The following is a 16,049-nucleotide window of genomic DNA, read 5'->3' as shown; positions in this document are numbered from 1 at the left end:
ATACCCTAATGGTAAGAACACACTCAAAAGTACGACACTAGATAGACTCCAGCTGTGGTAGACGTGTTTTCATGTCATTGTTGATTTATAGGATCTTATTATTTTGAAAAGCTTCTCCTACATTTCTTAAAATATGGGAATCACCATTATTGATCACTGTCAAACCTATGTCAATACAATGATAAAAATATCACTGAAAACACTCCAGGAAGTGAGTTTTGTCAAGGATCGTGATGGCATAGATAAGGCGTGCTAGCTTTTTTTTTTTGCTTGTGCAAAACTATATTGAAACACTATCATATGGTTCTCCATAGTGCTTTGGTAAATAAAATGAATTCTTCAACACAGTTATGCTTACATGCATCCTTTTCACTTTTAAATACCCGTATTTAATCACGCACTGTATTATTAATTAGAATGTAATGCTTTTGCTTCCAAAACTCCCTTCAAAAAACTGATTTTTAATATTGCTCCATCTTATAATTTCAGCACCTACTTCATTGTAGCCTCTCGAATGGTACGTCCTGGACAAATCTACAAAATGTCCGTCAACATACTGAAGGCTCGGCTCAAGATGACCGTCAGGGCTTCTATATCGAACAACGGAGTCGAGATGACTCACGTCAACGAAGACATTAAACAGGGCATTCCAGCTACACTCATAATGAGGGTAAGATTCTAACCGTAAACCGTTTGGTATAATTGCTTGATATCATTTTAATCTTTGAAATACAATAATAGGTCCCGGAAACGTCGGTGCCTGGAGATTATAAGCTCCGCGTTGAAGGTCTCTACGATGATCCGTTTGATGGTAAAGCGTTTTTGAATGAAACTCAACTCACATTCTCCAGAAGATTCATGACTATATTTATACAAATGGATAAGCCTGTATATATGCAAGGACAAACTGGTATGAAACTTTAATTTCATTATATTCCTTTTTTTCTATGTAAGATCTAATCAAAATTTAATATTCTTTTCAGTTCGCTTCCGTACAATTCCAATCAACACCGAATTGAAAGCTTTCAATAATGCAATTGACGTATATGTATTAGATCCTCGTCGGCATATTATGAAAAGATGGCTGTCAAGACAGGTACGCTACATTTTTCACTGCTTCAAAGTTATTGATTAATTACTAGATTTATTTTTACATAGATATATACCAGGAAGGCTTGACTGGAAGACCCCAATGCGCCTTCCTGGACAATTAATTACAAACAATACAGCATTTTATTATTATATAAATCATTTTTGTCAATTTTGAAGAACCATTTCAACAATGATCAGATAAAATTGGCAAACTCTGATAAGAAACGATCGATTTGGGGTCACAAATACCCCCAAATCTAACCAGCAATATGGGGGATCGAACCCACTGATCACTTGGTGCTAAACATACACACTACCATTGAGTCATACTGCTGGCTATATGAATTTATAAATAGCAGCATGTCAATCCTAACCACCGAGAGGTTAACGAGTTCGATCCCATGGATTGACCTCGATTGAAAATAATTTATTCCGAGTATTATCTGTAGTGCTGCTGCTCAGACTTGGATAATTGTGACTCCAGGTAGATCGTTTCCTATCAGAGTTTGCCAATTTATCTGATTTCATTGTCTGAACGGTCTCTCATCAAATTGGCAAAACCATCCTACCTACTATTTGATTACAAAATTTATATATGTATGTACAAGCTTAATACCATAGATGACACTCAGGGGCAACCCTAATCAGCATCTTGGGAAAATATTGACTATGCCGCCTTTCCCATATATTAATTTTTTATTTATTATAATTCCAGTCTAATTTGGGGACGGTGAGCTTGGACTACAGACTATCAGATCAACCGGTCTTCGGTGAGTGGATCATACAAGTGTGGGCTTTGGGACAAGTTGAAGAATCTGCTTTCTTAGTTGAAGAATACTATCAGACTAGATTTGAAGTAATGCAAATTTTTATCATTATGTATTATTTTACGAATTTACTTTATTTTATTTAATAAATCAATCATATGTTTAGGTTAACGTAACAATGCCTGCCTTCTTCTTCAATACGGATCCGTATATTTACGGTCGTATCATGGCCAATTACACGTCAGGGGCTCCCGTGCGGGGAAACCTCACTCTGAAGGCTACGATCAGGCCGATACCCCAGTTCCGGCCTCAATATTACGAGCAAGGACAGTTCAATAATCAAGGACAGTTCGGAATACCCGGACAGTACGAAAGAGAGCAGCAGTTTGAGAAAGGTCAGTCTAATTGTGTGTGTGTGTGTGTAGTATTAAAAGTATCGGTGAATTTGTTCTTATTTGACTTATCGTTTCAGATCAGAATATAAGGAATCAGTATTATCCGGGTGCTAATCTGTATCCGAATACAAATAATATGAATTACAATACGCAGCTTGACGAGAGAGGTAATCCGATCACGTTGCAGAGTGGAGCTGTTCCGAGCTCTACGAATATACTAAATCAACCCGGATACGTTTATGATTATTCAAAAGTCGTTGAAAGACATTTCAATTTTGTATGCCTCTTTTGTAATTTAAATATTTAAAATGCTTTTCTAATTTTTTTAGTATTTTAATATGTATTGTGTATTTTTAGGATGAAGAATATCCATTCTGGATGACAAAACCAGATCCTTACAATACTTATCAGTATGGTGGTGCTAACAATTTGCCGTATTTAAGATTTGTAAGTAATTGTTTGACCTTATTCTAAGTAATAAATACATATATAAACAATTTATAATTGGTTCAGAACCTTATTTGATTTAGTAGTATATATTTTGTTTGTACAACTTTGAGGTTATGTCTCATTTCTATACATATTACAGTTCAACGGCACTTACGAATTCCGCTATTCAATGAGAGAGCTAGAACAATTCGTACCGTCATTAGACGGAATGGAAGTAATCATCACGGCGACAGTCGGCGAGCGTTTCTTAGACGAGATCATTGAAGGGTATTCCGTCTCTCGCATATACAACTCTTCGATAAACGTCGCTTTCCTCGGAGGTACTCCTCAAGTCTTCAAACCGGCCATGCCGTTCGACATCCACGTAAGTGCGCCAACTCACACTCGTCTCAATCGTCATAACACCAATTTAACACCCGATGATTTTTTTTAGATTGCAGCCTCGTTCCACGACGGCTCACCACTAAGACCGCTACAACTCGGAGTCAGTGTCATGGAAGTTCATAGCTTTGTAGAGATGCGATCTGGAGGACGACGCGACATTGCATCGCAGCAATTACGAATGGATGATAACCATGCTGGAATATGGCATATGAAGATTGATTTGAAAACACTTTTAGGTACTATTATATATATGTACTTTTTGATATATTTTACTGTCTATTTATATTGTATATCAAATGTGTTAACTTTATATCATACTATAGGTCTTGATGATGTTCCGAATGCTAAGGAGACTCTGAACGATGTTAAACAAATGCGTTTGACGGCATATTTCCGAGACGCAACAGGACGTCAAGCTCAAGGAGAGCTTTTGCTTTTGAGTCAATTCTCACCGTTGAATCATCATATTAAAGTTGTTACCAGTACTCAAGATGCTAAAGTACGTATACATATAACGCAGATACGTTAAACTATTGTTCAATTTTATAATACTGTATTATTTGATTCAGGTCGGAGAATATATCATATTGCACGTCCATACAAACTTCTACATGCAGTTTTTCAATTATATTGTGATGTCGAAAGGAATCATCCTGACGACTGGACAAGAAAATATGCAGGTAAATACATATTAGATAATATAATAGTCCATTGATTTCATTTAAAACACTCGTTTAACATCGAGAAATGCTGCTTTCTAAGCTTAACCAGATCGAGAAACCAATTTTATTACTCTTACCATTTAAATGGAATTAGGCTAGATTCGGTTGTGAGTTTCAGTGATCTGGGAATCCTGTTCTGCGCGAATCTTGATTTCGGACCTCACATTGATATTATTTGTTTGAGAGCTATAAAAATGTTGGGTTTCATACTGCATGCAAGTAAACCTTTCCAGAGTGTCTTGGTACTCCGTATCCTATATAATTCACTAGTACGAAGCATTCTCGAGTTCTCATCTATCATATGGAACCCTAGTGAGAGGGTCCATTGTCTGAGAATCGAGAGAGTGCAGAGAAGGTTTGTCAGATATACCTACATGGTTGTTTACGGTCGCTATCCCTGGCTCTATCCAAGTGCGTATCTATTGGGAGCGGTGACCGGAAAGGTTGCTCGAAAGCGGTACCCACACGGGAAAATTTGGCTATTGTCGCAACCCACTATGGACAACTCGCCACTGCGATACGCACACAAACCGGGTTGACTTCTCGCCCGTTCCCACAAACTCTCGTACGCGCAGGTAGCAAATTTGACTGAAATACTATTGTCCCAATCGCCCATCCCCACCTATCGCCATATACACACCATTGAAAGTTCAACTGAAATACTTTTCGCACTCGCCGAAATTTTTCCCTAAGGCATACATAAAAAATATAAAAATGAGTTTGTGGGAACGGGCGAGAAGTCAACCCGGTTTGTGTGCGTATCGCAGTGGCGAGTTGTCCATAGTGGGTTGCGACAATAGCCAAATTTTCCCGTGTGGGTACCGCTTTCGAGCAACCTTTCCGGGAACCATTGGGAGCATTAGGTTATAATTCCCTCCAGTCACGGCATAGAGTATATCTGGGGAAGCATTTTTATAAACTACTGATTGGATTGGTATGCAATCCTCAAATTCTTGCCGAAATGAACTTCAATGTTCCCAGCAAACTCAGATATATTAGATACCGCTATTTATCCTCATCACCTAAGGCACGTACCAATTTGATGGTTTCGTCGCCTATCGCCAGGGGCGTCAAGCTCTTCAACCGGATTTCTATTGGTTTGGATTTGTTTAATCTAAAATATACTGATCTGGTTGAGGGATTGTTTAGTTTGGGATCGTAGCATGTTCTATTTTTATTACAAACCTCCTTTACGTTTCACTTACGATTACAATTCAGGAAAAAATTTGCCTCTTATCCGATCGTTTTCATACTTTGCTCATTTTGGTCATCAATATAAGTAAATGGATCCTCCGCCATTACGATAGAGATAAAATATCGTTTAAGACGCGTTTGAAGTTAGCAAATTTGAAATCTGGGTGACGTCTATGTAGTCTTAAGTTTTATACATAGATGGCGGTAGTAAAATAAAATTATTGGTATTTTTATTCAAAATAATAATTTATATATCTTATTGTATATTTATTTATTTTTGTGTAGCCATAGTGCGAATTGGAGCTAATCTGTAATGTCACTGGCGAAATTGTAAATAAATATATACTACATTTGTTTATAGGAAAGCATTCGTACATTCGCCGTAACGCTATCTGCCGAGATGGCACCAGCTGTTACGATCGTCGTGTGGAGCACCGGAAGACGAGGAGACGTAGTCGCCGATTCAATTACAGTTCCCGTCAATGGAATATCAAGAAACAATGTAAAAAGCTCATCATATTTATAATACTATATCACCACGGTGACGGGCTTAAATGATTAGGTTTTAATGTATCATTTTTCTTTTTAGTTCACCGTATTCATCAACGATCGGAAGTCACGTACAGGAGAAAAGGTCGAAGTTGCAATCTACGGCGAGCCGGGATCGTACGTTGGTTTGTCCGGAATAGACAACGCTTTCTATACTATGCAAGCTGGCAACGAACTCACCTATGCTCAGGTGTGTTTTACATGTTTTTTTCAGTGACAGTATACGTGTCTAATATATTTCCGTGCGATACTAACATTGTATTTTTTTTGTTTTGATTTTGTATTTGATTTTTTGGGTAAGGATTATGTATGCTCTATATAAGTATCTACGCACAAGCATGGTTTTGTTGTTGAGTATTGAAAGCTAAATCACACTCGTAGATAGCTTTCGGCGATTTCATACGTACATATATCAGTGGATCATTTTTTAACATCTTCATTTATAATTAGTGTATATAATATTAAGCTTGAATTTTTGAAGCATAGTAAGGTTGTTTTCATGTAGATTTTACTTTTCATTCATAACGTTTTTTATTTATAAATATCATATTTGTAATATTAGCATCATCTTTAATAACATCAACATTGCATCGCATTAAGCTTTGATCTGAATAAATTTGGTCGGTACAAAATTTCGATTCGTATATATATACGTCAGTCTTGTATAGTAATAAGAAAATCAAACTCCAAAAATTGTTTACAGTTCAGATCTATTAAGCACTAGTGTGATATTGAAATTTGTCCAATGGCAATTTTTAATGTTATATTCATACTCATTGTCCACTATTATATTTAGAAAACGGCAAACCCTTAAAAGTCTATTCATACTACAGCACAGCAGTGCACGGAAAAGACTACTTCTATTCATACTATACAGCAGCGCACGATCAGACAAGTTTTGGTCGATTGCAAGGCAAAATCGGCTCACATATACATTAGAGAGCACGACGATACGGCACAATATTGCTTGCGTCGTTACCGAAAATATTCATATGCGCATGCGCACTTTCATCAGCACGCGTTACGTCTATGTCATGTATACATTGCGGAACATATAAATGTGTCCATATAGAAAGTAAACATATGCTGTGCCAGTATGAATAGACCTTAAAATATAAATTTTTAAAAGTAATTAGCTATGTTAAAAAGGTGAATATCAAAATTTTACACACTTATGGAATGAAGATATCAAGAAAGCAACTAATAATTTATATAAATCAAACATCAGCCATAACAGGTAAGCGTATCACAGTTGATGAAAAAGTACAGTTGACACTACCGCTAACTCCTATCTAGATATAATAGTAGAACTATACTAGATATTATATAATGGCCATGCTTCTTATAAAGGTAGTGCATAAGTACAGGCTAAAATGTTCTAGGAATCAAAAAAGCCTAAGTTTAATATTGCTTCAACCATCAACTAACATATAAAGGCGCAGACACACATAATTGTACGGCACGGCATGCCTCCAGCTGTGAATGGGCGGGTCTTCGTGTCATTGTTAATTCGTATGATCTTATTTCTGATCCATTTTTTCGAATATGGAAATCACTGTCAATACAAAGATAAAATATCACCGAAAACATTCCAGGTGGTGAGTTTTGCCAAGGATCGCGATGGTATTGATCAGGCGTACTAGCATTTTTTTTTACACGTGCAAAACTATCTAACAAAAAAACACATGCCGTGTACCACTCTGTGTGTCTGTTCCCTAAGAGTCTAAAATGTATAGATCAATTGAATTGGAATCACATCATATACTTTTTATTATGCTTTTTTATATACATATGCTAAAGCTTACTTTTATTGAAATGTGAAAACTATAATTCACTCAACTTTCAGGTCATAACAAAGATGGCAACATTCGACGAACAGACTAACGGCACGTTCAAACACACTTGGGTATCGCATCAAGGAAATCCCGACGATCTGATTTACTTCCCATCCTCGACGTTCGGAATAGACGCAAACCGTACCTTCGAGTAAGTCCACCGAACCTTACACAATCCGATAATTGTATTTCAATCATCATCATTAATCTGTGCACTTCAGGTTTGCCGGCTTGGTCGTGTTCAGCGACGTGGAGGTGTCCCGAAGACCGATATATTGCAACCTGACAGCAGGATTAGGGGAATGTCTCAGCGGCGACTGCTACCCCATAGCTCGAAAGTGTGATGGGATATTTGACTGTTCTGACGGCACAGACGAGACGGCCTGTAAGTTTTGATGCGTTGAAATGTTTGATTTATAATAGAAACTAGTCTAAAAGTAATGTTTTTCAGGTGACCTGGATAAGTCTTCGAGAGTGTCTCACTTCCGTAAGTTCCGATTTAACCGCATCCAACGTCAGTACGATAACGTGTGGCTTTGGAAGGATATAAACATCGGCCCACACGGTAGATTCATCTTCAATGTGGACGTTCCGAAGCGGCCAGCTTTCTGGATGATCTCGGCCTTTTCAATGTCTCCCAGCTTAGGATTTGGAATGCTGTCTAAAGCAATCGAGGTATTATTAATTGTCAGTTTGATTAAATTTTAATAAAAACAACTGTCATTTATTAACGGCTGAAATTTTTCTAGTATGAAGGAGCGTTGCCGTTCTTCATGAACGTGGAAATGCCAGAAACTTGTCGTCAGGGTGAACAAATCGGCATCCGTGCTACCGTATTCAACTATATGTTGACGGCCATCGAAGCCACAGTCGTCTTGACCGGCTCTCCGGACTATAAATTCGTCCACGTTGAAGAGCTCGGAATCGTAAGCTCGTACAATCCACGCACGTCTTTCGGAGAGCATCAGTTCTTCGTCTACATCCCGGCCGGTGAAGCTATGGTCGTCCATCTGCCGATCGTTCCTCAGAGACTTGGCGACATCGAAGTCACCATACGTGCCACGACCCTCATCGGAAAGGATTCCACGACCAGGATGCTGCACGTCGAAGCTGACGGGGTTCCTCAACTTCGGCATCAGTCCATATTGTTGGATCTGTCGAATCGTGCCTTCGTGTTCCAATACTTGCACGTGAACGTGACGGAGACGCCGATTATCCCGTACGATGTTCATCGTTACTATGTGTTCGGGTCTAATAAGGCAACGGTTTCCGTCATAGGAGATGTTGTCGGACCGATCTTCCCCACTATGCCTGTCAATGCTACGAGCTTGTTGAATCTACCTATGGTTTGTTTTTTGTAAATGTTTATATGTCTTGTGTGTTGTAAATCATGGTTACATGATTTTGTTGGTGTTTTTTTAGGAATCTGCCGAGCAGAATATGTTCAGCTTTGCCGCCAACCTGTACACTACTATGTATATGAGATTGATCAATCAGCGGAATCGTACCATCGAGAAGGATTCTTTCCATCATTTGAATATTTTATACCAAAGGCAGTTGTCGTTCTTAATGCCTGATGGATCCTTCAGTCTGTTCCGAAGCGATTGGTATGCTATTTTTTTTATTGGAACAATTTTAATGCACATTTATCGTAAGAATTCCACAAAATTTGTGTAAATTAAAAAATATATCATATCATTTAAAAATATAAATGTACATTTAAAAAATAAATTCTAATATATTAAAAAAAACAGCAATAGAAAAAATATATACGTATAACTAGATTATAAAAGAAAAGAACACATAAATTCTTGTTTCTCTTATATAATATTTCGTACACTTAAAAAAATAAAATAAGCCTCAAGACTTAATAATAAATAACCTATGTATAATAAATAAATAAAAAAAATACTTCATCAATTGAAAATTTACAAATCCATTGTTTTAATTAGGTCAGTATTTTAATATCAAATATGGGCATTTGATATTTAAGCTACTTTCACAACAGAAAAAAATATAAAGCAACTTAAAATGAATGAAACGTGCATTAACGCTGAGCATTAAAGATCTCGCATATAGGATCGGCAATTTCTCAGCCAGCAACTGTCCAAATTGGTCCACTCTGTATAATAGGTGTACAATCTTAATAACTTGCGAGTAAAGAATTTATGAATTAAACTGCAAATTTGTCGGTTAAAATCAATCAAAAAGTTTTTCAATTCTACCTTTAATTGTACACTTTTTAATTGTTAAATGATCGAAACATTTTTTTATTTCATACTACATATGTATGAGATATTGCTCAATGTAACATTTCTTAGTTAACAGAAATATATTTATTTATTTTATTCTAATGCGCAAATCATTCGTTCTAAGGAGCAAAGTTGTTATTTTCTAAATGCACCGTTAAATCGTACCCTTTCTTATGTGTGCTATGTATATTTTATGACTGTGTTTTAACGTCACGAATTTAATCATCAGGAATCAATCGGCGTCGAGCGTTTGGCTGACTGCATTCTGTGCGAGGATTTTCCAAGATGCTTCTTTCTACGAGTGGGAAAATTACATTTACATCGATCCGGCTGTAAGTTCAACAAATTGCTCAGTTGCATATTTGTCTGCAAACCGTTTAATACAGAATATGCTTTCAAATTAGGTAATTTCAAAATCGGTATCGTGGATATTGGAGCATCAGTCTCACGAGGGTGCGTTCTACGAAGTCACGTGGTCTCCTGATCGGAAAGTGAACGCTTCATTGAATTGGCCTGGGGAAGATGCTATATCTCAACGTAATATTTCGCTGACCGCTCACGTACTCCTCACTCTGGAAGTAGTCAAAGATCTGAAAGACATCAAAGGCGTAAGAATTCACCACACACTTTTTGAATATTATAAAGTATTATTTTTATCTTACATTTTTTTTAATAGGGCATTAGTGCTAGAGTCGCACAAGCTCAACAACGTGCCGTATTTTGGCTGGAACGTAATCTGAATCTGCTGGCTAGTCACGGAGATCCGTACGATGTGGCTATAGTAGCGTACGCTCTACTGTCTACGAAGGCTTCTAGTGCTGAGACGGCTTTCGGAATCCTTGCAAGACTTGCTCGTAAAGAAGGTATGCTATGATCTTTCATCTAGATACATTTAATGTGCTATGATCATTCCAAATGTTATAATATAATTTTTTTCTTCAGGTGGTCTTATATATTGGGGTAAAGACGCCGTTCCGAACCCTCCTGTCAAGTATGAGAATCAAAAGCCTTTCCTTTTACCTCGCCTGCCGTACAAATACGACGCTAGCAACATCGAGACGACAGCTTACGCTCTGCTGACGTATACAGCGAGGCAAGAAGTCATCGTCGAACCCATAGTTATGTGGTTGAACGCTCAACGTCTCACTGACGGAGGATGGGCTTCCACTCAGGTAAATTTCCAACCCAAAAAATACATACAACTGTGGTTTTATAGATATTCTTCTTTCACGACGTCAATGGTAAGCAAGCAATTAAGATGAAATGGTTGAACTACTTCGTAGAATAAAGATAGAGAGTAGACACTTGGGTTTAGAGATAAACAAAAATCCTATTGTTGATAGATTTACTCTCATAAAGTCCAACGCCTTAAAATGCTATGAGGAAGTTGACGATTTTACTATATAGGTGTCTTGATCTCAAGGGAAGGAGGATTCCAATCGGAAATCTGCAGAAGAATAGGAATGACAAAAACGGCGATGGTCAGTCTAAACCGCTCTATTATGAGAAGAATGAAAATCCATTTGGTATTCCCCATTGTATTGTATGGAGTCGAGACATGAACCTTAAAAATAAAAAAGGATATGTTAGATGCATTCAAAATGTGGTGTTGGAGATGGATGCTGTGCAACCCATGGATCGCAAGACGCACGAACATCTCCATCCTCAAAGAGCTAGTAGTTTCAGAGAGACTCTCCACAACATGTAGAAAAAGGGTTCTTTCCTACTTTGACCATATTGCTAGGAAGAATGTGGAGAGTTTGGAGAGGGTGGTAGTTACCCAAACACTGGAGGCAAGGCGAGCGAGAGTACGGTCTCCTAAGAGATGGTCAGACCTAATTAAAGAACTGACTGTGTTCCGGTGACTACCAGCTTCTCTAGACTCTCCACATTCTTCCTGGCAATATGGCCAAAGCTGAAAATAACCCTTTTTCTACATGTTGTGGAGATTCTTTCTGAAACTGCAAGCTCTTTGAAGATGGAAATGTTCGTGCATCTTACTGTCCATGGAATGCGCAACATCTGCCTTCAGCACCTCATTTCAAAGGCATCGAACAAGTCCTTTTCTCTCTTATTGAGCGTCCATGTCTCAACTCTATAAAATGCAATTGAGATCACCAAAGATCGCACCAGACGGATTTTCTCTTTCTTCATTATAGAACGGTTTTTCAATATCTTTGTCAGATTGATCATCGTTACTTTTGACATTGCTACTCTTCTGCAGATTTCTGATTGGCATCCTTCTTCTGAGATTAAGGCACCTAGATATAAAAAAAAATCGTTAACTTCCTCATAGTATTTTAAAGCATTGGACTTTATGAGAGACTCGAAAAAAGGATTTTTGTTTATCTTAGAGCAAGGTGTTTACTCCTTATTTCTATTCTATGATGTAGTACAGCCATTTCGTCCTCATTGTTGCCCTTTATTGTGGTATCGTCTGCGAATCTTATATAAGAAATCTTTCTGCCGCCTATTCTTATGCCTACTTTTCATCCATCGAGTACTCTTCTCATTGTATATTCCCCTTATATGTATCAAGAGAGAGTATGCATCGGTGTTGGGCGCACTTTTGCACTTGAAATGTTTCCGAAAGAAACTCGTCTATTCTTACCGTTTCCGCATTCTGTATATATGAACTATGAATGAGTGTTATTAGTTTGTTTAGTTGTTAATTCTAACCAAATACCATTTTCAGGATACCTGCGTAGCTCTGAAGGCCTTGATCGAATACACGACCAGAAAGCGTATCCGAGATGTGAGCACGTTGTCGTTAACAGTCGAAGCCACTGCGCTACAGGGTCACGCCAAGACCCTATACATCGGAGAAGACAACATTGCCGCTTTGCAGAGCATTGACGTACGTTTGATCCGATTCTGTTCTTACATTTGTGATGGTTTATATGTGTGTAATGGGGTTTCGTTGATTTTTAGATACCGCAAGCGTGGGGTACGGTCAAGGTCCAGGCGAAGGGTGCCGGCTATGCCATTCTTCAGATGTCCGTGCAGTACAATGTTGATATTGAGAGGTTCCAGACCGATCCACCGGTGAAGTCGTTCCATTTGGTCACCCGTGCACTGTTCCACGGAAGGAATCAGTCTCACATCTCGTACCAGAGCTGTCAAAGGTGTGTATTTTTAGGCAATTTTGCATTTTTGGATGATTTATTATACAATTCCGTTGAATCTTGTATGTATATGAAGATCATTGACCTTCAAACATAGCCAGCAGTATGGCTCGGTTGTTGCGTTTATGTTTAGCACTGAGAGGTTACCGGGTTTGATCCCGTGCTAATCTTTAATACTGCTGGTCAGACTTGGATATTTGTGATTCCAAGTCGATCGTGATATTTAATTGACAAAAACCATCCTACCCGCTTTGAATTTGAAAAAAATCGATGCTATCGGTTTTTCCAAGAGCTTATTTTTGGTCAAATACCGATACTACCGGTATTGCAATCCCTAGTCACAAATATCTGAATTTGATTTATGTACAAATTTCAGTATTGCATGCCTGATAGCATCTCATAAGATGATAAACCAGTGGTAGTAAATAATTATTTATATTTAGTTCAAATAATTGACATGTCCGGTAGTAAAGATGAAGAGATAAAGAGACGTATGAAATTAAGATGGAGTGCATTTGGATGAATGAATGTTGTTTTTAAATAAAATATGCCACTCTGCCTGAAGAAAAAGATCTTCGATCAATACGTTTTGCTTGTGATGACGTATGGATATGAAACTTGGACACTGAATGGCAAGATACTACACAAAGTCCAATGCACTCAAAGAAGTATGAAACGCTGTATGCTTGGCGTAACGAGGAAAGGCAGGAAACGGAACACGTGGGTGAAAAGTATGACAAGGATAGTGGACATAGTGGATAGTGTAAAGAGATTGAAATGGCAATTGGCGGGCTACGTAGCTAGAAGAATGGACGAAAGGTGGACAAAAGAAGTGCTTGAATGATACCTGAGAGAATGCAAAAGGGTAAAAGGAAGACCGCAGGGAAGATGGGTAGACGAAATTAGGAAAATGTGTGGGGTGAAATGGACGAGAGGTGCGTAAAACAGAGACGAGTGGAAGCCTTCATCCAGCAGTGGATGGTGAATGACTGTAGATGATGATGATGATGGATTAATTAATTGTTAATTTTGTGTCCTTCGGCCTCTCGAAATACAGCGAATTATGTAATAAAAAATGCTGCAATGTTTGTAACTATTTGTCTGCGAAGGCGCATTGGGGTTTACCTGATAGATCTTCCTGGTATATATCTATGTAAAAAATAAAAATATATATATCCACAGCTGGACAAACGTGAACGAGTCGATACGATCCGGAATGGCCGTCCTGGACGTGGCAATACCGACAGGATACATCATCCAACAGCAGAAACTAGACGCTTACATTCTATCGCGGCAAGTCCGGAACCTGCAGAGGGCCAAATTCTTAGACAAGAAAGTCGTCTTCTACTTTGACTACGTAAGCATCACAATACTAACACATTTTTACGCCTTGTACGAATACAATTTCAATGAAAACAATTCATCCGACAGCTGGACGACGAGCCGACCTGCGTTAACTTCACAATTGAGCGATGGTATCCCGTCGCCAACATGTCAAGATATCTACCGATACGAGTATACGACTACTACGCACCTGGTATGGTATATATGTATTCAAATGCATGTTTTTGTTTTGAAGTATACGCTTATTAATTTATGTTATTTGTATATAGAACGATTCAACGAGACTATATTCGACGCTCTGCCGACTTACGTGCTGAGTATATGTGATGTTTGCGGATCTTCGCAGTGTCCGTACTGTGCTATTTACAATACGGCTTCGACGGCCAGGGCCGCGTTCAGCGTCGTGCTCGTCTCCGTGTTCGCCGTGTTAGCGACGAGGCTCTTCGGAAGAGGCTTTCTGCAGACGTTGACCGGACAAGATGTCATAATCTAGAGTCAAGTGTGTTGTTATAGTGACACGTGAATTTGTTGATATATTTTTATAGAACGTTGTTGATGTTGATGGAAGTGTTTCGTTTATTTTTGACAAAGGTCTTCCAAATACGCAGACGAAATATTGACGAATGGTGTATTTTTTTTTTTATTTCATGTCAACGATAGAATTTTTGTCAAATTAATAATGAATTTTGTTAGCGTTTGTTGTGTATGTATTTGAATTCGGTAAGGCGATGAATAATTGTTATTGTAAAACACAAGAAATAATTCTATGACATATTATTATTATATAAAGTGTGGAGATTTTTTTTATTGTAATCGACGACTGAATGTTTTCGATGATTATTTTGGGAAATGTTTTTCCGTGATTTTTAATGTGTAAAAAATTCTCTCTTATATTATATGTATGATTTTGAATATGTAAGTATTTACGTATGTTGAAGTGAATGTTTTTTTTTTTTTTATATATTATATATTAAAAGAAAAATATTTGGGTACCAGTTTTGAATGAAATCATCCATGATGGGATTTCGTTTCGGACCGGTGATGAAGTTTTAAACATTTTAGTATTTTGTAATTATTATACCGTCCAATTTTCTGGTCAATTTTTTTATTCATTTATATATTATACAAATTCTTCTATTATATTATTATGATTTAAGCAAAATTAAAACAATAAAAAACGAGCATAATACTTCATTAATGATGAAAACGTGTCATAATTCAGTTTTTTTTTTATTATTTTAAATAAATAATGATATTGTTCTTTGATATTAAACGAAATGATCTGTAAACCATAGCATATTATTAATTTGTATCAAGACCGCTGTTTGAACTTACATATATCAGGCCTAATCATACCGTATGATTAGGTCTTGTATATATTATTAGTTACCTTTTTAAGAATTTTTTAGATTCTCATTCTAAATTGTACATTATTAAGATTCCACGTGAAATTATTGCACTAACGTGTGCAAGTTGTTTTTAATCAATACGAGTTAGATTCTAAACCAATTTTCTGATAAGTACAAATTACGACATCCATCGAGTAAAAGCGACTGTTCCGAGTACTTATACCAAAAATGTTGTATATTTAAATAAATAAATACATTGTGAATGTTTATTCGCTTGCCGATGATGATATATATATTATATATTCTATTTGTAACCATCCGTCCGTTTTTAGATGTATTTTTTATTATATTATGTGAATCTTATTTTATTTTATATATATATTGTATGAAAAAATTATAAATCTCACACAGAGATATTATATTGCGTATGTGAAAAACGTACGCACGCATTCTAGATGTATTATACGAATAAATTTACGACTACAAATTTCCAACATTTTCCGTAGATCTAAGATTTTCCATTTTTTTTTATGTTGATTTCTTATAAATATATTTTTTTATAAGGTTCAAAACTGTAACCACTCGACTTTT

At 37.1% G+C, this 16,049-nt stretch overlaps 1 protein-coding gene across 1 annotated transcript in view; it reads left to right on the top strand.

Annotated features, from left to right (window-relative positions):
- Positions 1-15,836, top strand: part of Mcr (macroglobulin complement-related) — a 54,205-nt gene extending 38,369 nt beyond the window's left edge. The window contains exons 3-29 of the mRNA XM_077443355.1: positions 490-670; positions 742-910; positions 984-1,096; positions 1,808-1,948; positions 2,026-2,254; positions 2,332-2,531; positions 2,612-2,701; positions 2,844-3,068; positions 3,138-3,324; positions 3,412-3,587; positions 3,658-3,768; positions 5,366-5,506; positions 5,594-5,743; positions 7,400-7,539; positions 7,610-7,773; positions 7,840-8,063; positions 8,138-8,734; positions 8,811-8,995; positions 9,870-9,972; positions 10,045-10,248; positions 10,317-10,503; positions 10,583-10,812; positions 12,336-12,497; positions 12,572-12,765; positions 13,948-14,122; positions 14,197-14,302; positions 14,379-15,836. Of these exons, the coding sequence (XP_077299481.1) occupies positions 490-670; positions 742-910; positions 984-1,096; positions 1,808-1,948; positions 2,026-2,254; positions 2,332-2,531; positions 2,612-2,701; positions 2,844-3,068; positions 3,138-3,324; positions 3,412-3,587; positions 3,658-3,768; positions 5,366-5,506; positions 5,594-5,743; positions 7,400-7,539; positions 7,610-7,773; positions 7,840-8,063; positions 8,138-8,734; positions 8,811-8,995; positions 9,870-9,972; positions 10,045-10,248; positions 10,317-10,503; positions 10,583-10,812; positions 12,336-12,497; positions 12,572-12,765; positions 13,948-14,122; positions 14,197-14,302; positions 14,379-14,602 (5,008 nt within the window). The 3' untranslated portion in view covers positions 14,603-15,836. The remainder of the gene's footprint in view (positions 1-489; positions 671-741; positions 911-983; positions 1,097-1,807; positions 1,949-2,025; positions 2,255-2,331; positions 2,532-2,611; positions 2,702-2,843; positions 3,069-3,137; positions 3,325-3,411; positions 3,588-3,657; positions 3,769-5,365; positions 5,507-5,593; positions 5,744-7,399; positions 7,540-7,609; positions 7,774-7,839; positions 8,064-8,137; positions 8,735-8,810; positions 8,996-9,869; positions 9,973-10,044; positions 10,249-10,316; positions 10,504-10,582; positions 10,813-12,335; positions 12,498-12,571; positions 12,766-13,947; positions 14,123-14,196; positions 14,303-14,378) is intronic.
- The last annotated feature ends 213 nt before the right edge of the window (positions 15,837-16,049 follow it).

Source organism: Arctopsyche grandis, chromosome 12, assembly GCF_051622035.1.
Source record: "Arctopsyche grandis isolate Sample6627 chromosome 12, ASM5162203v2, whole genome shotgun sequence".
Classification (NCBI taxonomy): domain Eukaryota; kingdom Metazoa; phylum Arthropoda; class Insecta; order Trichoptera; family Hydropsychidae; genus Arctopsyche; species Arctopsyche grandis.
The sequence above is the reverse complement of the archived record's forward strand: the minus strand, read 5'-3'. Positions and strand labels throughout refer to the sequence as shown.